This window comes from Charadrius vociferus, unplaced genomic scaffold (genome assembly GCF_000708025.1).
Source record: "Charadrius vociferus isolate BGI_N301 unplaced genomic scaffold, ASM70802v2 scaffold1028, whole genome shotgun sequence".
In the NCBI taxonomy this organism is placed as follows: domain Eukaryota; kingdom Metazoa; phylum Chordata; class Aves; order Charadriiformes; family Charadriidae; genus Charadrius; species Charadrius vociferus.
In genome coordinates, this window is record NW_009649564.1 from 348665 (window position 1) to 372066 (window position 23402).

The 23402-nt window shown below is 37.8% G+C and overlaps 1 protein-coding gene across 4 annotated transcripts in view; it reads left to right on the top strand.

Annotated features, from left to right (window-relative positions):
- The window catches only part of BANP (BTG3 associated nuclear protein), a 140497-nt gene that overhangs the window by 35654 nt on the left and 81441 nt on the right, over positions 1 to 23402 (top strand). For all 4 annotated transcript variants that reach the window (XM_009890039.1, XM_009890037.1, XM_009890041.1 and 1 more), the window contains 2 exons: positions 1200 to 1439; positions 19299 to 19466. In XM_009890039.1, the coding sequence (XP_009888341.1) occupies positions 1200 to 1439; positions 19299 to 19466 (408 nt within the window). The remainder of the gene's footprint in view (positions 1 to 1199; positions 1440 to 19298; positions 19467 to 23402) is intronic.

Genomic DNA, 23402 nt, shown 5'->3' on the forward strand with positions numbered 1-23402 from the left:
AGGGCTGAGTGACTATTAAGTTGGGAAGCTTTGTTTTACTCCACAAAGTTGAGCAAACAAAAATCAAATCCAAATGGTCTGTGTCAGTGAATATTGAAATAGTACTGGAATGTTGTTTTATCCAGTTCCTATTAGCATTGTCAAGATTTGTACTGGAAATTTTGGTTTTATCTGGAATGACAGTCTCATCCTAGGTCCTGTGTTGCATTCTCCACTTCAGTAGGGATTGGTCGTCCTTATGAGCTCTGTTCTAGTTTCTGCTTCGTCTTTAATCTGCTAACTTTTGGCATTGTCTGCAAAGATTAATTTCCAGTGAGGGCTTACCTATTCATTTTAAGAGGAATACTGTTTTTCCTGCCCAGCTGAGAGGCTGGGATAGAAGTAAAAAAAAAAACTTCTTGTATACACATTTTTATATATAAGAAGTTAGGTATACTTCTGCTGCTAATGATCTTATACTTGAATAGAAGGGAAGATGCAGTTGGCAGATGATTAGTGATTCCTTATGTTTATGCTGGGCCTGTTCCTTGGTAAACTGTGGGTTTAGGAAATAATGTAGGCTACTGGCCAGTAAATTTGAAGAAAAACTGAAATTTTGATTGGGATCTCTGGCTCCACTTTGAATGATTGTCATTGCTTGAAATATTCTTTTAAAGTGATTAAATAAGTTACTGTTCACTATTGATTATAGTTTCTTAAATTTATAACCTTGCTTAGACTCATTTTAATCCGATGCTTTTGGGGAAAAATGTGGTTCAAAGCTGTTAGCTTCTTGAAATTAGCTGTACTTTAAGAATCGTATGGGGTTGCAGTAATTTTTGTTTTTAGAGGATGACTAACTTGATAAATGAGAACACTGTAACTATAGTATTCTCTTTCAGCTGTTGGATGCTAATATGAGACACTTTTAAAAAGATATCTGAGGGCAGGTTAGACATCTGGACTAATTGCACCGGTTCCTCATGTAGGCCAGAACATTAATGGCAATAACCTTTGGTCACCATTGGTGTGGGTTTCAGAATAACTTTTTATCTGAAGGAAATTTTGTAAGCCTATTAGTCATGCTAAATTTTAAAGAATTTTATGGGGACTACAAAGAAAACTGGAAGAGCTCACGATAACTTGAAATGTTGACTGTAACTTGAACCTGACTGTTTCATTCTGTGCCACAATTAGAATATCCACGATCTCTTTTTTAGAGGATTATCCCAATGGGACATGGCTTGGAGATGAAAATAATCCTGAGATGCGGGTCCGTTGCCCCATCACCCCTGCTGACATGCTGCACATCAGCACGAACTGCCGCACAGCTGAGAAGATGGCGCTGACATTGCTTGATTATCTTTTCCATCGGGAAATTCAGGCCATCTCCAACCTTTCAGGCCAAGGGAAGCATGGGAAGAAGCAACTTGATCCTCTGATGATTTATGGAATTCGCTGTGAGTATAACACTGAAACTTTTGAGTTTATACTGTGTAGATAAGGCAGAAACTGTCTGCTGCTTGCAGTTACTACGTTTTGTAAGAATTGGGTATGTGGTGTTGTTGCCAGACAGATGTTTTGTTAGCTTTTGTTTATGAAGGAATCCTAATGGGCTGGTTTAATTTAGTTGTGGGTGTTCACCAGAAATTCCTCAATCTTGAAATCTGAATTCAAATTTCTTTGCAACTACCAGCTGTGAGCGCACCAAGTGTTGTAAGTATCAGAGAAATATTACTTTCTCAGATAATGGAACAAATAATAAAACAAATTACACATATTTAAATATTGTTCAAGTGTTCAAAACAGTATGGTCTTGAATCTTAGTTTTTTACTTCCTATTTATGTCTATTATTTCAAAAGACTTTCTGACATTGAGATGGAAGAAATTTGCAGTCTCTGCTAAAGGAGAGATTAAGTATCATAAAGTGTGGATTCATAATAGGAGTGCATATGATGCTAATGTACTTCTGTGTGCTCCAGTGTGCATGAGTCTTTGGTTATTAAAGCTATTATGCAGTAATGAACAGATATTACTTAGATTGAAGATGCCATTTTTGTCAATTTAAAAGGAATTAAATGTGTTTTGCATATAGAATAGAGTAGGCATAGCCACTAGTTTTGAGTGAAGAAGAGTCTGGACATCTGCGTCTTGCTCTGATACAGTGACTTCTAGTAGAGGATTACTTGGTGAATACGTTGAGGACAGGCAAGTCTGTTCTGTGTGCTATGGTGTAAATATTTTCCAGTAAAAGAGGTACGTGAAGGCCTCTCAAACAGCCAAGCATCTGACACAAGTGAACAGCTTTTGTGTGATACCTTTGCTATACATGTAAAGTGGGGAATTTTTTTTTTTTTGCTATAAATGTTAGTGGGGAATTAAGAGGAAGTGTAAAAATCACCAACTTCACTAATTGAACTAAATTTTAATCATAGAATGGTTAAAGTAGAAAGGGACCTTCTAGTTCCAACTCCTCCCCTGCTCTAGGCAGGAACACCTTCCACTAGACCTGGTTGCTCAAAGCCCCATCCAACCTGGCCTTGAACACCTCCGGGGATGGGGAAAATATATATACTTACTATACCAGTAGATCTCACTGTTTGAAGATTCCTTATAGTCACATCTTATGTAGGTCACCAATGGATTAGTACAGTGGGAATAATTTGTTATAGTAAAGTATTTTGTATGCAACTGCCAATTTGAAATGCCAATTAAGGCTTAAAAACATAGCCAGAGAGAGCTTATTTTGAATGGTGTTTGAAGAATTTGATGCTTTGTTTTTATGCTTCTGTTAGGGCAATCTGTTTGATAGTTACATGGAAGAAAATGTGAAGAATATTTGATGATGAGACTGCTGTGCTTTCTTAACACTGAGCTGAGCTAAAGAAATATGGTGCTATTGACCTGCTTTTAAAGTTTCTGGTAATTTACTGGCTATCTTGGGGAAATTGATAGGCAAAACTAACCCATTCAGTTTGCTGCATTACGCCAATTTTTGTCTCGTTACGTACCTGAAGCAGAAGACTTCAGGCTTATACTGCCAATATATTTAATATGTATTTTTAAGGGAGATTATGATTCAAAGTAATTTCGATCTCCAAAACATTTTTATCTATTGATCTCATCAACGTAAATGACCTTGTTCCATTGTATTTTTAAAACTTAGATTTTTCTTGGCAATGGTTTTTAGAAATGTAAAGAAATGAATCTTGCTCCAATGTTGAAGCAAGTCATTAGCAGCCCTTTTCCCTATCGCTTAAATCTGTGGGCACAAATCAAATGAGTGAGTTCGTGACTATTTGTGTAGGAAGAACAGGTTTTTGAAAACATAAGCATAGGGAAGGAATGTGCTCATGTGACTGAATGCTCAAGCTAGGGATTATGTCATTTATATGAGGCATTCTGACCATGAAGCAATTGGATTATAGAAGTGATCCCTGCAGTTAGAAAAGGTCTGCGATGGCAGAAATGTAACAGCAGTGGATCATAAGCAGCAGCATTCTGAATGATGGGCACAGAAACCACTGTCTGTGTCTTTGACGTCATAAGCACGGTTTGGAATGTTTGGGATCCAGGTGTCTGAAACATGTCTGCTTTTCTTCTTCATGTTGACTAGTGTGTTGCTTGATTTTGGGAACCAGTCCATAACAAACTAGGGTTTGTGTACCCCTTCTGGAAGAAATACACCCTGTGTGAATCTAACCAGAATTTACTTTTTTCGATACCCAAATGTTGAAGGTTATTGAGATTACCTGTCAGCAATGACAAAGGATCCTGTGGCAACAAATGATGAAAATGCACGTAAACTTGATGAAGCAGCAAGTTTAATAGTAACAACATTGGTCCAGAAATGATGATTTAATGTAATGCCCTAATATGTTATCACTGCGAATAATTAAGTTGAAATGAAATTTGATTTCAGTAGCTTGTGAATTTGCTGTGATGCGGGCGAGCGTATGGATGACTCATAACTTCTGAGGATGATACTCTGGCCATGTTCAGTTCAGTGGCAGAACTCCTGTTGCGTTCAGCTGTGCCACCATTTCATCCCAAATACTTGTCAGGGAGGCACTGGGAAGAGCCCTGCCATGCCATATGCACTGTGCTTTACCAGTCCACAAACCATCTGTTTTTTATTGGTGAAGTGTTGTTCCATAAAATCTACCAAAAACCGAGTGCAGCGCTAGCATGGGAACTAAATTACGTGGTTGTCCTAACAATGTGGTTTGCTTCTGCTCTAAGCAGTAATACTTTGATGCGTTATTTTAAACTTCAATGAAAAATCTAATGTCATCAGCCTCACGTGTGCCAATCATAGCTAGAAAAGCTCAAGCCAATATAAAGGATTTTATTTTTCCTTTTGTTTCAAGTTTCTTAAAGTTTGTCAGTGGAAAGATATTCCTTCGTTTCTTTTTCTAGAAGAAAAAGAAAACACCCACCAAATCTGTATTTAATAGAGAAAATATTTTGTATAATATGCAGAAACTATAGAACATGAAGAGATGTATGTTTATTAAAAATTCTTGATATACTGCATGAGGTTTACCACAAGAGAGATGAAAGTTTATCTTTGAAAGTATAAATTTTCACTTGTGGTATAATTTCGCTTGTGGAGTGGCAGTGGTATTGAAGAGAGTTTTGGGGCAATAAACCAAAATGACTTAAACACACTATATGTCATTAAGTAGCTTGTTACTTCAGCCCTACTAAAAATGTAGACATTTTCTGGTGAAATACAAGAACATCCACAGTTGTAATATTCATTGGGTAACAGAAAATACAGGTCTCTTGAGATTTTACAGCAATCTCCACAAACGACTTTGAGAAAACAGATTTCCAAATTCAGAATTTTGCATTTATAAGAAACTTAAAACACAAAGGATGATTTTCCTTGTTGTCTTGGAAAAAATGGAGAGGGGATTTCTGAAGTTCACGAAAGAAGAGCTATGCGTAGTTCTTAGTCTTTCAAATAATCTAAGTAATTAAATGAAAGCAAAATAACATTAGTTATTTCCTGTGTGTGTAAATTTGTTAGTGTGTCATTTCCGTGAAAGGCTTTTGCATCTGCACATGTGTGTTTGCATGCTCTCACCAATCATTTTTTAATATATTTGTCAGGCCAATTATGACAAGAGGATAGAAGATCAGTACCTACAAATTAAATGTGGAACAAGTGTTTGGGTCAAGGAAGGAGATGTAAATTCACTAATTGCATTAAGGGGAACCTGTGCTCTTACTTTAGTTGTATTATTGGACATCAGAAATCCTCTTTCGTCTCCATACAGTCCTCTGATGCTCAGGGAACTATTTAGGCGTATTGAAATAACTGTCACATTAAGGACATGATTGTTGTTTAAAAACAACCAAAAAACCGCAGTAGCCACAGAGGGGAGGGCACCGTGATGAAAGATGTATGAGTAGTGTTATAGGCAGCTTAGTACTGTTCTGTTGAATTTTCCCATCTGCTTCCAAGTCTACTTCGTAGAGTGAATTCTTGCTGATTTCCGTTCATGAGTTAATGTTTCTTTCATCCAGAATATGTCCCTGTCATTTAAACAACATAGGAAAAAAAGTGTTGTCTGAAAATATCTTATGATAAAGTCTGATTTTTAACTATATGGTAAATTATGTATATTTTATTTCAAATGGCACATGACTTTTTAAGATGCAATTTAAATGTAGAGTAGAAAGAAATTGGTAATCAAGGCTTGGTGTTTCTATTTTGTCATAATATTGCTTCCAGTAAAGATGGGACCACCTTTCTGCTGTACTAGTTGAAAGAGATGTTAATACACTTTGATAGAAGAATGAAGCATAGCTACGTCCTCTTCAGAGGGATGTTCAAATAGAATTAAGCGCTATACTGCTTTACAAAATTCATTGACACAATACTGCTTGAGAAGCAGACCACCCACGTGTGTTTAATTGGAAACACATTTGACTCCTGCTTGGTTGTGTAACGTCTGTCAGTTAGATGTGTGTGTATGTATTCATGCACGTAACCCAAATGTAATGCAGGTTAAACAACTTGTAACTTGTCATGTAAAATCTGTGGGTTGCAGTAAGTCACTACTGTTTCAGCATCTTATTTTGCTTTTAATGAAGATTTTGGTCGTAATAGCAATGCAGGATAATCAACAAATATACCACACTTGTGTTCTGTCTTAAGCATTATCATGCTTTTAAATACTGGAGGAAGGGTAGTAAGTTGCTTCTCAAAGACAAATTGTTAGCTCTAATGTTCTCACCAGTGGATCTGTTTTACGAGATGCTGCAGACTGTTGCTACTATATAGAATGTTTTATATAAATGAACATTACGGTTACTGAAGGTGTACACTATAAATAAGGACTGTAATTAGTATTTTGTTTTTCTCATTTTTCCACTTTAGAAAAGCATTTTTTATTGCTGTATGTTTATAAACTATACCCATTTCTCCTCTTATCTACTTTTTTCCATTCCTAATCTTTGTATACGTTTTTTGTACTCTCTGTCTTCCTTTCATTTCCTGTTTATAATTCTTGGCTTCCTGTGTCTTATTTCTGAATATCATACTAGTCACTAACTGTCAGTGTATCGTGTATATATACAATGGTTTAAAACAGTGTTATGCCTAGATGCAACAGGGATTGTCTTGGTTATCAGCAATTGTAGACATGCACCTAGACCTTGAATTCCATCAGGACACCGTTGGAGAACAAGAAAAATTCAAACTTTTTCAAACTGGCGTTTTGTCCTAATCTCTTTCATATTTCACCAGCACTAGAAATTGATGAATTTCTGTAACTTGGGTTGTTTAGACTACATTGCTAAATGTCGTTTCAATCCTTCCCCCTTGACAGACCACCTAACTCAAGAATTGGTCATGGTTTGGATAGCCTGGAGGTTCAGGGGGAGAAAGAATGGGTTAGTGGCAGTGCTCAAGATAGTAATTTGTTGAGGATCTCTGATGTTTCTGTTTAACTCATGCTTCTGTTTCTTCATTATATAGGACATTAACTAATCTTCCAAGCGATAGTATTCTGAAAAGAAGCTGTGTGGTTTGTATCTGCACGGATGAGCTAGTCTTGTGGTCCCTGGAAATACTTCTTGACAACATTTTCTTCTCTTAGTAATAAATACCATGCTCTGTAGCTCTTTGGAAATAAAAATTTGCTTCGGCCTGTTCCTTTGAGGACTGTGATGTTATCAGAGGCTGTAGCGGACTTCTCCTTAACTGCCAGGTCATGGCTTAGAGGTAAGACAAACTTCGTTTTACAGTTTGAAGGGTTGAGTATAGGGAGACAAGAATTTGCCCAATTCTGCAGCATCATGACTGTGGCAAATGGGGTAGTTGAAGCGGGCTCTCCTGAGCTGTATGCTCTTCAGAACCTATACTCTGAGCCTTATGAAGTGCACCACCTCCATCTGACAATTTCAGAAAAGCTGCTTTGTGGTTCATTCTGAAGTCTGTGAGAGCGGTGACTGTTGTTAGGGGCAGAACTTGGGAAGAGAGGAGGGAGAGTTTCCAAGAGGTGTTCAACTATCTCATGCTCCAGGAGAGAGTGAGAACCGAAGTCTGAGAGTTCAACTCATCTTTAAATGGGAAGAAGTGAAAGAAAGCATTTCTGTTGTGCTTTTCTGATATCCAAAAAGCATTAATTTTTTTTTGTACAGCACCCTCAGGAAAGGCCTTGTGATGCAGCAGTGCTGCTTTTTGCAAACATTTGTCTTCCTCAGAGCTGCAAAAAGTCTGGCTTCAGTTCCAAATAGCTGCTTTTTTGTGAATCAATTAAATGCTGCCACATGGAGGGAAGTGATAACCTCTTTTGAGGCTAGGCAAGGAGATAATATGAGAACCCATTGAGTTTATCTCAGCACCGCAGTTCTCATAAATGGCATCAATGCTGGCACTTGCTTACTGACTTTATGTAAGCACTGTAATTTAATGCTGGCTGTTGTTTTCTTCTTTCCCGGGCACTTATGTTTATTTCAATTACTTTCCTGGCCAGTTAGTGTTTAATAAAGTGAAATAAAGGCAGCAATTTGGGGATATAAAATAAATTGTTGGCAGTGTGTTTTCTCTCTCCTTCTCACACTTCTCTTGTTGTCCTCACATTATACAAGCGATGAATTTAATTTTCCATTCTTGAATGTAAGCAGCTGCTTAGCCTGTCAGTCGCAACTGTGATTGCATGTAACTTGATTGTGCGTGATGTGCTGTCAAGCATTTGTGAGTTCATAGGCTCTACAGAAAGAAGAAAACTGATGCATTAGGTCACTTGGACCATCTCGTTCCAGCTGATGCGCAGTTGTTCCGTCCTGTCGATACTTTTCCCCTTTGGCCAGACTTATTTAAAGTACATGCTGAAGTGTCCTGGTCCTTACTTCTTGAGAGGCAGCTAAAAACATTCAGATAAGTCTGTGAGCATAAAAGCAGTTTTCTTAGTGACTTTAAATGTTGCTTCAGGAGTGTAAAATGAAAAAAGGGGCAAGTCATGTAATTTGTAAGAAAGGTGCTCATAGGAACAGTTGCTGCTTCAAATACGATAACTTAATTGAACAAGCGCTGGGTTTTTTCTAATGGGAAATCAAGGGAGTCTCGTGTGGATTTCAGAAGTCATTACATATTCATGCCCCAAACCCTGATGTCAGCAAGAAATATTGGACCATTTATATTCAATGTGTTGAGTGTGATGTCCAAGGATCATCTTTATCGATACTACAGTTCCATCCAAGCTATGAAGTTACAAGTGAAATAGAAGACTCTCTGTGTCACTGTCGCACTAATCATTGTTGTCTCTGGACTGATGCCTCCATACATGGAACTTCTCCAGTGTTATGGCTGTCTGCAGGGTAGTGACTACAGTGTGCAGTGGTGGTGTCCCTTTAGGGCCTAATTCAGAAGGATGCAGAGCATGCCTTACTCTCATCGTCTGTAGAGGAGGCTGGTGGTTACCCGGTATCACTCAGGCTCAGTCCCTGCATAAATAATATATCCTAATGAACTTTCAATGGGCTCCAGCAAGAAATATTTTCTTTACTATCGAAGGCCTATAAATGACAAAAATTGAACTTTTACGGTGTGGTTTTGGAAGATGTGAAGCGTCGGAGAAAGTATTTGATCCCTGACATTTTGAGAGGAAAAGCAGCTCAGCTACGAAACACAGTTTGATCAGCACAAAAATAATGTACGTTCATCTGGAAAATGCATTGCCGCATTCAAGGAGAGCTGTGATTTCACAAAATCTCATAAATGGAGTTCCAGAAAGTTGCATAGCTTTTGCTTTCCTGGCTTTGAACTTTTTCTCCATTTCACAAGGGTTAAAAAGTGAAGTGAGGAGATGCCTCAAGCTGACTGCAAGTAAAATGTAAATAAATTCCCGCAGCGTTCAGGTTTCTGTCGTGCCAGTCCTTTCCAAACCCACAAGCTCCTTCGGAAGGGGGGAAATTTTCGTTGTTGATTCATAAGTGAGTTTTTCTTGGCGGCACGTGTGGTGGCGTTTGCCATCCAGATGGGCTCCCGAGGCACTGCAGTGAGGGCTTATGTAAGGGAAGTCTCGGGAAGGGGGTGGTTAAAGCAACAACCCTCCTTTTTCCATCGGTTCTGCTGCCGGTTCTGTCAGATCACATCGTCCTGCTGTGTAAAGGACAAACAGCTGTTTAATCAACTTCTCTGTAAAATTGTGGCGATCAAAAATGACCTGATGTGTGGTTATTGGCAGTGGCTCCTTAAAATCAGAAGCATTTATTTCGATCAAGCATTATTGCTTCAATTTAGGTGATTCCATTTGTTTTGAGCGTCAGACTTTGATTTTAAACAGTAAGTTGATCCTTTGGCAATAAGCACATCATACACTTAGATATGTTCCATTCCAGAAGAGAATGACGTCTGGTAAACCTTGTGGCATTGTTTCTCCCAGTGAGTAGAAGAAATAGCATGATCCTTACTTGCTTACTCTGACATTTTGAATGTGCAAAACTAAAAGGTAAATTTAACTGAAGGCTTAAAAGCATGGTATCCCATAAGTGCATTTTTATTACGCAGACAGAAGGTGATAGTTATCACAAGTGCATTAGGTATTTTATTTGGAAGTAGATTGCTAGTGGCCAGGTAAATCAAACAAGTGCTGGAGTCTGTAGGTCCTAGTCTTCATGAAAAGCCATTTCAGATGAAATTGCTTGTGCAGGCTGTACGGAATGCTGCCATTGCAATTTTTAGCTGTACAGCTTTAGCTATATGAAGCATACAATTTTGTGTTTTCTTTTAAAAATGGGGGAAAAAATGCAAGCAAATGTATGTCATTTGTCCAGTATCATCGCAGTGGAGTACCACCCGTAATTTGTGAACTGAGGCATGTCTGTAGTAGATGACATGAAGACTTTTCTATTTTCAGATTATAAAACCTCTGATTTGGTCTAGAATTATTTTCTTGTGGGGTTGATTGATTCAGACACTTCATGTTTGTGATAATTATACTCTGGTTCTTAAATGGTTACAGGTAGGCAGCTGTTGATATTCTGTCACTATCGGAGAAAACTGATCAAAAGATCCCTGTGGGAATGTCCTGTGGCCACTGCTGTAACATGCCGCGTGGAACTCGCTTCAATCAAAGTGTGCGACCAAAAATACTCTATTCCTGTAGTGATTAATTCGCTCACTTCCATATCACAGTGTATCTCTGGTTCTGCGGTTCTACTAACCTTTTGTAGCACTTGGCGCGTGCTGCAAGGGAGTCGGAGATGGAGCAAACGTACACATGCACAGATACAAATGCTGTCATTTCTTGCCAGAATGGTAAATTTGATGCTCCACTAGATGGCATTATTTGCATGCTTATGGCTGTCGCTTGATGTTAAAATAAAACCGGTTCTGCTCTTGGTAAAATAGATAAAAGTAGATTGGCTGGTTTTCCAGAAAGGTAGTAAGGTTTGTCTGAATATAGGAGCTCTTCAGTTTTAGAAGAGGACACATTGGTGGAATTTGGAGATTCTACATGCTAATTAATTTTATTTTTGTTTTTGAAAATTCTGGTAGGCTTCCTGTAGACCTGCATGGGTTCTTTTAATCTGTAGAACTAGGGCATTTAAAGTAATTTTTAATTTCATGTTCCCTCTGGTTCTGTGATATTTTTTTTTTAAAACTGCAATATTCAAGCAAATATTCTAAATAAGTATTAATAAATATTAATGAAACATTCTGACAAATTAACTCTTAATAAAATAAAATAAGGTGTTAAATATTCTGACAATTCAAAGCTAGTTTTTTCTTTTGAGGAACAGTACATTACCAGAATGAAATCTGAGCCAGATCTGCATATAAGCATCAAGAAGGTGCTGCCTTTTCTTGTGAAACATTTGGTTTCAGAATACTTTAAATCTTTTAAAATACGAAACATTCTATCTGTGTTTTATACAAGCAAGAAGAGACAAAGAGAAACCTTATGGCTTTTGGATTGTATTGCTTTCTCATAACTTTGAAAAAACCCCGAAACAACCAACCAACAAAAAACCCCAACGATCTGGATGTTGGAGACCCATGCATGTTACCTGAAGCAGAAGGACTTGCAGCAATCACTTGTAAAAGGTGCATGGCCTCTTGCAGTAGGCCTTGATCTGGTACGCTTGAGAGAAATGTGAAAAATAAATGCAGTTACAGCTGTCTGTCTGCATCCACCAAATCATCACATCTGGAGCTTCAGATTGACAAAATTGCAATGATTGAAGCAGTGAATAATTCACTTTCACTTGAATCTGTTATTTGAGCCACAAGCCTGTATGTGCAAACACTTGTTATGCTGTTTGGTAGATATTTAAAACAAGTTCATTTCTGAACTGTTTCCTCAACTTGATAGAGTAATTTTACGTTATTGAGGAAACCTTTCCTGCCTGTGCTTCCAAATGGTTCAGTGTACTATTTGCATAGAATTGTGATCAGCAGATTGTCTAAACAGTGTAATTAGCATTTTATAAATAGTTGCTGATTGCAGTTTAACACTTCCCCTGGCTTTCTTTAATGCTGGTACATCAAAATGCACTCTTTTGATCCCAGAAAGTATTTCTACCAGATAGATACTTAATTTGAACTTGGCTTTGTTTTAGGAGCTGAGATAAGAAAAGATTGTTTTAAATTGTTAGTCTTCTTGAAATAGCTAAAACATGCTGATTCCATTTGTACTAGAAAGGAATTTTTAATTCTAAAAGGCAAGCAATGAATGATGTTCTCTCAATCCATCCTGCTCTTGAACTTTGGGAATTTTATAATGGTCATAGTTTGGGGCAGGGGTGTCTTGGTAGCTCCAAGACCTGTGTTACTGGGTTTTTGGGGAGTAGGAATGGGACGCTGAGAGGCTAATGTCAGTTCAGTCTGCAGAAATTTATGTCCACAGTCTCACTTCTATTCCATTTATCTTCTAAAAGGTATGAAAATACAATGTTTTCAGTTTGGTTCCTTAATATGCTCATGTGTTTATTTGTATAACGCCCACATCATGATGGCACCTGGAAGCCAGGAGAATTATGCAATACAAGCCGTACACTCCTGGGGAAAAACCATTTTTTGGTGTACCTAAAGTTGGTACTTATTTCCTAAATTGTCTAGTCACACGCTCACTGACTTCACTGACCTTTTTCACATCTGGAGTGTTTCTTCAAATGTGCCTGGCTTTTTCAGTTGTGTTCTTAGTGGTATTTATGAATTTTCATACTCTATTGTCATGACATTTCATTTTCTTACTGTAGGTAAAAAATTTCTAGGTATTTCTTGAAAAGCAGTTGTTGTAAAATTAGCAACTGTGTTTTGCATGAAGCTACCTAAGATAAGACTCCTGGTGATCTCTAGTGTAGAGCTGAGTTCCTCTTGTCCAAGAGGAAAGGGATTTGATTAACAGGGTTATATATTATATACAGGTTTGTAGATTATTATAACTCAGTTGAAAAGTACAATAAAATAATCCATTTTCTATGGAATATTATTTGCAGAAATCCTCTTTAAGCATATCTTCTGTGCCTAGGAAAACAGGTATTTCTTTTCCTTAAAAGCTGACAATTGAAAATTTCCTGGAAAAGTTCAGATTTTCTGAACATTTCATAGTGTTTGATTTTAAAATTTCACTGTTTAAAATCTTCTGGTTACTGACACAGATATAGTAAATCCTTCTTTAGGCATGTGTAGTAGAATAGGATTTCGATTGTATTTGAGGTTGTTCGTAAGTACCCCCTGAATATAGTTTGTACTATAACATATGCACGCTCCAGTCCCTGGTAGTCAAAAATTTATAGCTGTTTGAAAGTTATGAATGTGATAGTTAAACAAAGGAACTGTAGAAATAAAGTAAAAAAGAGTAATTGCTTGGTAGCTGAATTTTCCTTCCCTCCTTCCTCTCTCCAAATTTTTAACATCTCTCCTCATCTCTTTTTGGACGTTGTTTAGCCTGTGGATGAGAACAATGTTATGAAAAGTTATTATCTGGTGACATGACTGACTTTCACAAGCATGTGACGTTGGAGAAGCTGCCGAGGTTCTGCCATCCCACCGACTGCAACAGGGCGAGTTTTCCTTGAATGAGGACGATGTTGCCCTCCCCTCCTGTGTCCCTTTGCCCAACCCTAAACACTTCTGGGTTTTGGAGGGGGAAACTGCCTCCCAGCTGTGGAGATCATACCCCCCCTCCCAGCTGTCAAATGAGTAAACAATTACTCTTTTTAAAATTGTTTCAATATGGTCAATGCATGACCATAATTACATTTGAAGAATTGAAGCCTGAAGGTGCAAGAAGTAACTTCAGAGGTGCTTAATTTTTTCCTCCACTGTTCCAATATTTAGTACAGCAGATTTTGTTGTCATACGCTATTTGTTTAATAAAAAGAACTCCAAATGTATGACCCTTATGTGAAAAAATGCATTTTGTTAGCCAAACCCCTAAATAATCGCCCCTCTCCATGATTCTGTGCAGAGAGGATCTGAAGCCCTTGTTGTTCGTAATAACCATCATATTCTTGTCAATTAAAAAAAGATTCTGTTCATCAGTTTAATCATTTGAATTTTGAATATGACATCCTGTTGCTTTTTCTCCATAAGTTAGAAATGATGTTGAATTTGAAAATGGAAGGAATGGTTAACGAAATCTCTTCGAATTACACGTTTAATCTAAATGTGTCTTTATTTTATACGGGTGGCTGTTGGATTCTCTGGGGATAACACTTTCCCTAATCTTTCAAAATGTGATAATCACAGAGGGGAGGGTCTGTGCCGTCTCAGTAAAAAGGGCAGCAAAGTGCCAAGTCTGAAAATAATGATTCACCTCTTAATTTTCTAAAGAAATCTGGTATTTGTGGAGAATGGGAAGCAGCACAACCTATGAATATCCAAATGCAAGCTATTGACATGAAGTTTGTATTTTAGGAGGCTGATTTTGAATGCGGTATCAAGATGGAATATTTCATGTCTGGTTTTGCTATTGCAAATGTCTTCTCTTCCTCCTCAATTTGCTCTTAATTAAATTTCTTTACAATTTAATGGTTTATGTGGATTGTTTTGTCTGCTGACTGACTTCTGACCTTTAAGAAAGAGTGGATTACTTTCTCAGGAACATTGTTTTCACGGGGTTTTCTTTTTCTTCTAATGAGTCCTGGTTTTGAAAAAAAGAAAACAAAACCAAACAACAAAAACAAACAAAAAAACAACAAACTCCCAAACCACCACCCTTTTCTCCCGTGTTTTGTATATTAGATGCCCCAAAAGTTTGGGGTATATAGTCATTTCAGACATTATTGCTGACAGTTTTTGTGTTTGTAACAGATGACCTTCACTGCATTTACAAGCTTTTTTTTTTTTCTTTGAACCACAGAAAGATTTATTTTGCAGTGTACAAGGAATGTTCTAGAACTTGCTACGTCAGTCATCTTTTTAGTTTTATAGGAACTTCGGCAAAAATGTGCTGTGTTTCTAATCTAGGATCTTGAAGGCAAAACTCAGTATGATGCACCTGTTGGCTTTTGAGGTTGACTTCTTTAATTTTTCTGATGCACACATGCCTTCCTCCTAAGCTTTTTCGTGGTAAGATTTGAACGTTGGTTCTTGCTTGCAAACCAAAGTGATCTCTGCATTTCAGAATAGCCCGTGTCTCTGGGAATTCTTTATGCAGACCTTTTTGTCTCCCACGCTGCTGCTAGTAGGTATCAGGTCTTTAGAAATCACTCAAGCTCTTGCAATGTATTAAATAACTGACTTATTTTAAGTCTTTGATGTGTTTTCATAGAAAGCTTTGCTTAGGAAGTGAAGTTCCCAAATAAAGCAAACTTCAGAACCTTAGTGTTTTAAAAACAAGCATATCCTTTGTTTTGAACATTGCTGACAACCATCCCTTGTCTGAAATAAAAAGATCGCTAAAAACAGCCAGCCGTTCTTAGATGATCTAAATCCTTTACTTCACTCTTCTTGTGTAAGTGCATCTGTCTTCCAAAATACTGTTGTCTTTTTGCCAAAGTGCTGAATTATATTGTTGAATGTATTTTTTTTAATGTGTTTTTAGCAGGGTTGTTATGTGGCTCATAGATACTGTGCTGCTTACAAATTACAACGCTTCATGCTGCTTTTGACTAGCAAACGTTCCGAAAAAAGTCAAATCCCTTCTCACTGAAGTATTTCTGTCTTTTCTAATATGGACTTCCCCAAGTTAAATGTCTCATTTGCAGTATCTTGCTTTATGGCTGCCTTTCTAACTTTTTGGGTATTTGACATACTCAGAATGAGACAGCTGAAAGCTCTCCTGCATGTGATCATTTAAGGGTAGAGAACAGAAAGTCAGCATGCTTCAGTTTTCTAATATTGTTTGCACATGTTTTTGGGATGTCTCTCTGTTACAGGTGAATCGTATTTCTAGTATTATGGTGAACTTTTTTATCTATGTAAAAAATACTCCACTAGTATTAGCATCAGATTTTTCTTCAGTCATCGGTGGACTGTTACAAATTTGGTTGCTAAAGACCTGTTCATAGACTAATGCTTTAGACTGTCATACCAACTGGATAGATTTATACATCTGAAATTCATTTAACCTTTATATCAATTGTCTTTGTACGTAAGGGCTAATTTTTCATGCCTAATTTGCACATGCAGTTATTGTGACTGAGTATGCAGTTATGGTAAAAATCTGTGCAGGCTGCACGTGTTTCATCTATACCAGTTTTACACCTTCGACCACTGTAACAGCGAAGTAGGGATTTAATGAATAAGGAAAAAGAAATGAGCACAGCCAGCCTTGAAAATCCGTGCCTGATGTCTTGGGTCTCTCTAACCTAAAATCTTCTTCTCTGACTCTACTCTGTTTAGCTTGTTATCTATTTTCATGCTTTCCCCTGTAGTCATGTTCTCTCCACAAAGGTAGTGGTGTCTCTTTCCAGCCTTTCGTCGCCGTTCCTTATCGCACTGATTAAATGATAGCTTTTGTGATCAGTAAGTACAAGGTATTTTCCTGTCTTCCCCCAATAGAGCAATTTCTGGCCCGTTTTATGTCACAGCTGTGGCACTCATCATCTTTGTCAAGCTCTTGTCTTACACGGCTTGGGTCTTCTAGTATGAACAGCTCAATGCACCTGAGACTATCTTGTCCCAAACAATTTATATTGCTTTTGATTTCTCTTTGAATTAAGTGACATCCTGGAAAATCCCATGGATTACACTGTAATAGTTAGAATTCCTAGTTAGACTGTTTTTTTATGAGAGTTTTCTCTGACCTGCAGTTGATTCAGTCACGTGTCTAAACAGAGCAGCATACAACGTGAAAGTTATTAAAATGTATTTATGAATGAAACATGGACATTTTTTCAAAATAACCACAGAGCATATGACTGTTTTATGTAGGACTACACAAGTACTTTTGTACATACAGCTGAAGTTGTATAAAGAGTTAAAGCATAACTATTTTTATTGGACATTACTGCAAACTTTTTTAAACCTATTCCTCTATGTAGTGCATATTAGTAATAGATTACGCTGAGAAGTGTTTTCTCTGTATTTACAATACAGAATGTGCTTTCTTTTTGCTGACACCTGTGGAAAGGAAAGTGTTGCACAGCAGCAGATGATAATTTCAGTCCATTTTCCTCCTTTTCTACTCCCACTCCCTTTTTGGAGACATGATGTAGGGTTGTAAAGCAATCTAAGTAACGTGCTCGCTCTCACTTGCCAATGAGAAATCTTGGGGCCTTTAAAGTGCTTTTGAATTAGCTTTTTGATGGCAGTATTTTCCTCCTGCGTGTTCTGGACTTTATTTCAAATTACTTTTTGAACAGATCTATTAAAAAAAAAATTCAGAGCACCAAAAAATAAATGTGTTTACAAAAATGATGATGACTTTAGAGATACAGTACTCCACTTGACTATGGTAGATCAGTAGCCTGCAAATTTCAGTTTCTGAGGACTCTGGACTCATTTGTAATACAAAGGAAAATACAAAGCTGTTAGTTTGTGCAAACCTGGAATTTTGGGGCTGTAGGCTTCAAGTCATTTGTCTTACAGGAGCCGACTGTATCCTGTTCGTAGGACTATACAACAGCTTAAGCAAGTACTTCACAGGATCAGAATCCTATTTGAGAGTAAGGTCGAAAACACAGTAGGTTGTAAAGATTGTTTCACTTTGTGGGGCAGGGAAAGCAACTAATACCAAAAGGAAAATAAGAATCTTAAAGAGATCCTTCAAGCATAGTCATGTTGAGTAAAAATGTGTATTACAGCTTTGGATTGTTTTTTAACTGCAGTATTGCACACCTAAATCTGGAAAGTTTAGAAGTACTGAAGTTTTAGAGAATGTTAAATGTTCAGATAGTTGTATTTTAATTCACGGGTCTTGAGCCTTTGGGTTTATTTTTCAAGTGGGTTTTTTTTTTTTTTTTTTTCAGTCATGAGGATTATAAATGTCTCAACATACAGTCAAATGCTCTCAATTGTTGATGCTTTAAGCTAAGTGTAAACCACTCTGGAGCTTACAATGGAATGGTAAAAGTATGTAGCAATATGAGGAGGACCTTGAAACAGCTGACAATACACAACATGTTTTCTTCCCAGTTTTAAAGCCATTTGTGCAGATGTTGAAACAAGTATTTCTTGTCATACCTGAAACAGTCTTTTTGTTCCCTCTGTTTCTTGTATAACTAGGCTTCCCCTTCGGGTGCAGAGGTTGCACATGATAATGAACCTGGTTTGAGCTGGCAGCAGGACTCAATCTGTATGAGCTTTGTTTCAAAATACTCAGTTCAACTCACGAGTCAATGTTGTGTTTATATAACAGTTTGGCAACTTAGCACCAGATGCTGGAAAGTGCATAATGTGGCTCTTTATATGACTTAATACTAGTAGTAATATTTTCAGAAGATTCTAATTTTGTATTGCGTTTTTATTGGATTCTGATGAATTTTGAACTGAGCTTTAAAAGAGGTTTTTTATAGGGAGCTTTATATGGCTTCCTACTGTCGTGGTTTAACTCCAGCCGGCAAACAGAACCCAAGAAGGGTGGGGGGAAGAGTGGGGGAAAAAAAGGAGGAGAAAGGGAGGAAAAACCCCTTGTGGGTGGAGATGAAGGCAGTTTAATAAAAACAATAACAGAAAAGGAAAAATAACAATAATGATAATGTCATGGGTCACGCTCACCGCCCGGTGAATTGGCACTGCCCTGAGCAGTGATTGCAGATTCCCATCCCCCAGCTCACCCCCATGTATCTACTGAGCATGACATCTATGGTATGGAATAATTCATTGGCTGTTCCATCCTTCTGTCTGTTCTATCTTCCCATAGAAAAAAGTCCTTGAATAGTGTAAATATCACTTAGCAACAACTAAAACCAATAGGTATTATTGACAATCTTTTCACAGCAATCACTAGAAAGAAAATTAACTCTTTCAAAAACCAGGACACCTACTTATCAGACTTATACATATTGTGGGGCACTATCAGTGAGAAATAAAGCTTTTATCCCGTTTTGGCTTCGGAGTGCTGGATCCTTCTGTTGGTCAGCATTGCATGGCTTGAATGTAATAGTAGAGTTTCAATGGATAGAAGTTTAGATTAGAAAATTTCATAGACCGGTGACATTTTAAAATGTATAACTGCATATGGATGATTTCTTAATTTTGTGAATAGTTGTTGAAATCACATCACTGTATAGGTTTGGCATTTTTCATAATGTTGTATTCCTTTAGGCAGTTTCAAGCATGAGGGCAGTTCCAAAATTTTCAGAGTTGCTTTGTTCACCTTGTGTGTGTAACTGTGTCATCTATGCATTTTCCTGAAAATATGGATTTATGCTGATTTTCACCCTTTGTGTTTCTCTCTAATTACAGGTCACCTATTTTACAAATTTGGAATCACAGAATCTGACTGGTATCGAATCAAGCAAAGCATAGACTCCAAATGCCGAACAGCTTGGAGGCGGAAACAGCGAGGGCAGAGTCTTGCTGTGAAGAGCTTTTCAAGGCGAACACCTTCATCATCGTCTTACAGTGGTTCAGGTAAAAATAAAAAAAAAAAAATAAAAATCCCCGAAACCCATAAAGACCAAACAAACCCAAACAGAAATTGAAACTTACAGTAATAATTTCTTTTTCAATATATCCAAAAATTACGTTGATCTGAAGTTATGGTTACAACAGGTGCGTGTAGTGCCCACAAATGTGAATATTTTTGTGTAGCAAAAAGAAATGGAGAAACCCGTATTTCTCAGAATTGATTTTTTGGAGTGGATTTTATATTATATATTGCTTGCCTTTTTTTTTTTTTTTTTTTTTGAAGTACCATTTATCATTGGCAAAGAGGCCTCTCTGTTACAGTGTTTGTATGTCTACAGTGCACCTCAAGGAGTATATCCATATACTAAGTGAAGCCATTGTTTCATTGTTAAATCGTAATGGGCCCTCAGCGCAAGCCAGCCACCTCCTGCTACATTGGGAGTCCTTTGCTGCTTCATGGGGCTTGTACCAAAGTAGATCCCTGGTAGGGATGATCGTCTAATCCTGTTTCATGTAAAAATTGCAGTTACGCTCCTGGTTGCAGTGCATTAATGATCCTAGAAAGGAAGTGAGATGTGTGTGTTTGTTCACAAAAAGAAGAGGGAGAAGAGAGTCTGTCTTTAAAACAGTAGTAAAATACAGATTTGCCAGAAATGAAAGTGTCGTATATTCCAGAGTATGAGAGACTGTTGGGTTGTGTGTTATCTGAATGCCTGGCTTTGCTGAAGTGCTTGAGAAAGTCCATCCACGTGTTAACTGAAAAAATTCAGCACATGCAGCTTTGTGCTGTCGTATGTGTTTTGTTTTGTTTTTTTTTTTTTACCATGTTCAATTTTTGGAGTAGAAGGTCAAAATGTCTCTGCAGCTGATGTTCCTAGGAGGGTTCAAATGAGTAAATCTTTCTCAGTGCGTTCACACCATTTAGTAGGACGTGCTGAATTTTGTTCCTGAAGTATTTTCCTCTGAAGAAATTAAGTATGTTGTAGGTGATTCTGTATTTCCATATAGGTATGCAGGCATGAATAATAATAACAAATGAAAAATACTGACCTAAGAAGTGTTCTCATAGGACGTTTCTGGCTCATGCTTTTAATATAAAGCAGTGTTACGGGACATTTGTACATCATATATTAAAAACAGTGTTTTGGAAGTGAGCCCAAAGAAAAGGAAGTAAGTTTATTTGCCTGCATAAAATTTTTGGTTGCATGTTAACACTAACCACTGTATCTCATGCAAAGAATGCCAAAATCTGCTTTCAATGGAAAATTTTATGTGCTGGAACTGGGAATCATATCCAAAATTCTCAAATTAAAACAACTAATCAACTTAATGATAACCATAAGCCATATATGTTGATGGGATTTTTATTTTCAGGCTCTTAGCAATCAGTATTTTAAAATAAAAATGCAGTAGTAAGTAGATATTATGGGTATGTGCTCATTAGGCCATACTCCTTGACTGTTGCTGAGATTTATTATTAAAAAATATTAATCTTTAATCTCCTGGTTTGGTGATTCGGGGAAACCAGTGTAGAGATGTAAAACACACTTAGGCTCGGTGAATTCTTGTCTCCAGAAGACCATAAGATAGTAAGTTTTGGTGGGGTCTTTTTGTTGTGGTTAAGCTGAAAACTCAATTTTTGTCCACCAGTTCCGCTGAGCTGATTTATGAGTAAATTGTTCCATGGGTGGAAAGACACCTGAATTAACTCCCGGGATTTCAGCAGTGTGCTATCTGAACAGGTGGGAGTAGCGTGGTACCGACACTCATGAGCTGGTTCTGCAGCAGCCGACTTGTATTTTGTGCTGTGTGCCCCAGCTAGCTCATTTAGCTGGAGTTGAGCTGGCTGCCTTTGCTACGGCAACCTCCAGGATATTCCCAGGAGATTTTATGCCACCTGGGTCTCCCACTGTACAGGCTACTCATCTCCCAAGTCCCCTAGATAGCAAAGAGGTGGCTGCCTGTCCTTATAAAGATGCCTTTGGTCCTGAAGATGATGAAGGTCAGCTGAGGCATCTTGGCATGTTGTTGGCAGGACTGTATACTGCGCAGCCAAAAGTAGAGTACTGGCAATAACATTAACAGCTGCCTTTGGTAACGGTACATGAAAATGTTCCCATGGATTCAGAGTCTTTTGTTAATTTTCTTTAAAATATTGCTTTTACTCAGAATGTCATTGGCATCGTTTTCTGGGAGGCCATAAAGATGTTAGATGAATTCACCACTGCATTCACACCCACTGTGAAAAAGCTCTCAGAAAAACAGACCGCTGTTCAGAGTCAAGTGGTCCTTTGAAAAACTAATTTGCATTCCACAATCGGGTGGGAATGGTATTTCACCTGGAGAAGGAAAAGGAGGTATTAGGAGAAATGGGAGAGTGGATTGAGAAGCTGAATGAACATAGAGGGAAAAGAAAGAGAAGAAAAGATGCAAGGGAAAAATGTAGATTCACACATGTTTAAAAAGGTAACTTTTGCATGACAGGGCTGTAATTCCACTGCTCTGTTCAGGTACCTTCATGAACTGCTCAGACTTCGCCTTTGTGGTTTGACATCCCTGGAACCCCTCAATGGAATTACAGCATCATAATTCACAGGCATCTGTTCCTTATTATACATACTGTGTAGTGGATATAGCAGAATGCCTGCTGCCAGCTAGCAGGAAAGAGAAGTAATATTTCACAGCTCTGAAGTAAAGGAGGTCTGTATTTCACAGTTATGACAACATAGCTGTCAAATATGGCTTTTTAAAGTGTTACATATGAACCCAGACAGTTTTTATGGTAGCGTTTGTTTCAGGGGGCAATTTAAGGTGAGCCTTGAACGGTCTGGAATTCAGCTACTTGAGAAACTGTCTTTCCCACTATTGTTAGTTATAGCTATTAAGATCAGCTTCTAGGTGCTTTATGTCGGGTCTCCACCCAGCTGCGGTTGCTGCTGTCTGCAGAAGAATACCTGCGTTTGGTTTCACTGAATAACATGTTGCTCCATGTCAATTCACTTATAACAGGAGTTTCAGTTGTTGATCTGTTGGGCAGAACGTAATAGCTGCTTCTCCCAAAAGATGTAATGAAGAAAAAAAAAAGAAGAAGGTGAATGGTTACTGTGTCATGTTTACACTGTGAAGGATGCAGGGATGTCCACCGTAGTTTCTTGTATAATGTCCTCTGAGCTGTTTGGAGAAGCTCTGGCTTTTGCTCCACTCGGCGTAAGACTGTATGACTTCTGTTCAGAGAAGCTAGAATTATTTTGTTTCACCAGGAAATTTAGGAGAGCATAGTTTTGTGACTAGCCAGGTTAGGACACTAAGGACCTCAGCTTCTCTGGTAGTTTCAATACAGCTCTGGTGTTATACACGTTCGGTAGGAAAGCACTTTCATTTCGCATTTTGTAAATGAGCGCTTCAGATTGTGCTATGTGGGGGGAAAAATTTAACACACTGCCCACCCTCCCCCTTTGGCCAGGTTAAATATGATAAACCGAAGCTGTTTGTTGAAGTACTTAAATCCATTGATTTTTAGCTAAACGACAATAATTTGTTAGGGAAGTTAGTCCCTAACAAGATTGTCCCGTAGTCTTCAGACAGCACTTCTTTTTAAGATGCACGATTGCCATGAGTAGGCGCATAGTATCAGAGTGTCTGCCATGGAGCTGAGCTCTTCTGAAAACACCATTAAGAGGTTTAAATATGATTTCAATGATCTGAGCCTGAATGAATGAACACCATGTTCCTTGTATGAACTTTTTCCAGACTTTGGTCAGGTTTTCCACTTCCGGACTTGTGATTGTAGTATTTCGTTTTAACATTGTGACCAAGAGGTGCAATAGAATAAAGGCTCAAATTCAAAACTGTTGTTAGATTGGCTTGAAGTAGTATTTTTTCATCAGCTATCTCTAGGGGCGGGTAATAGCAAGATAGCTTTCTATGTATTGGCACTTT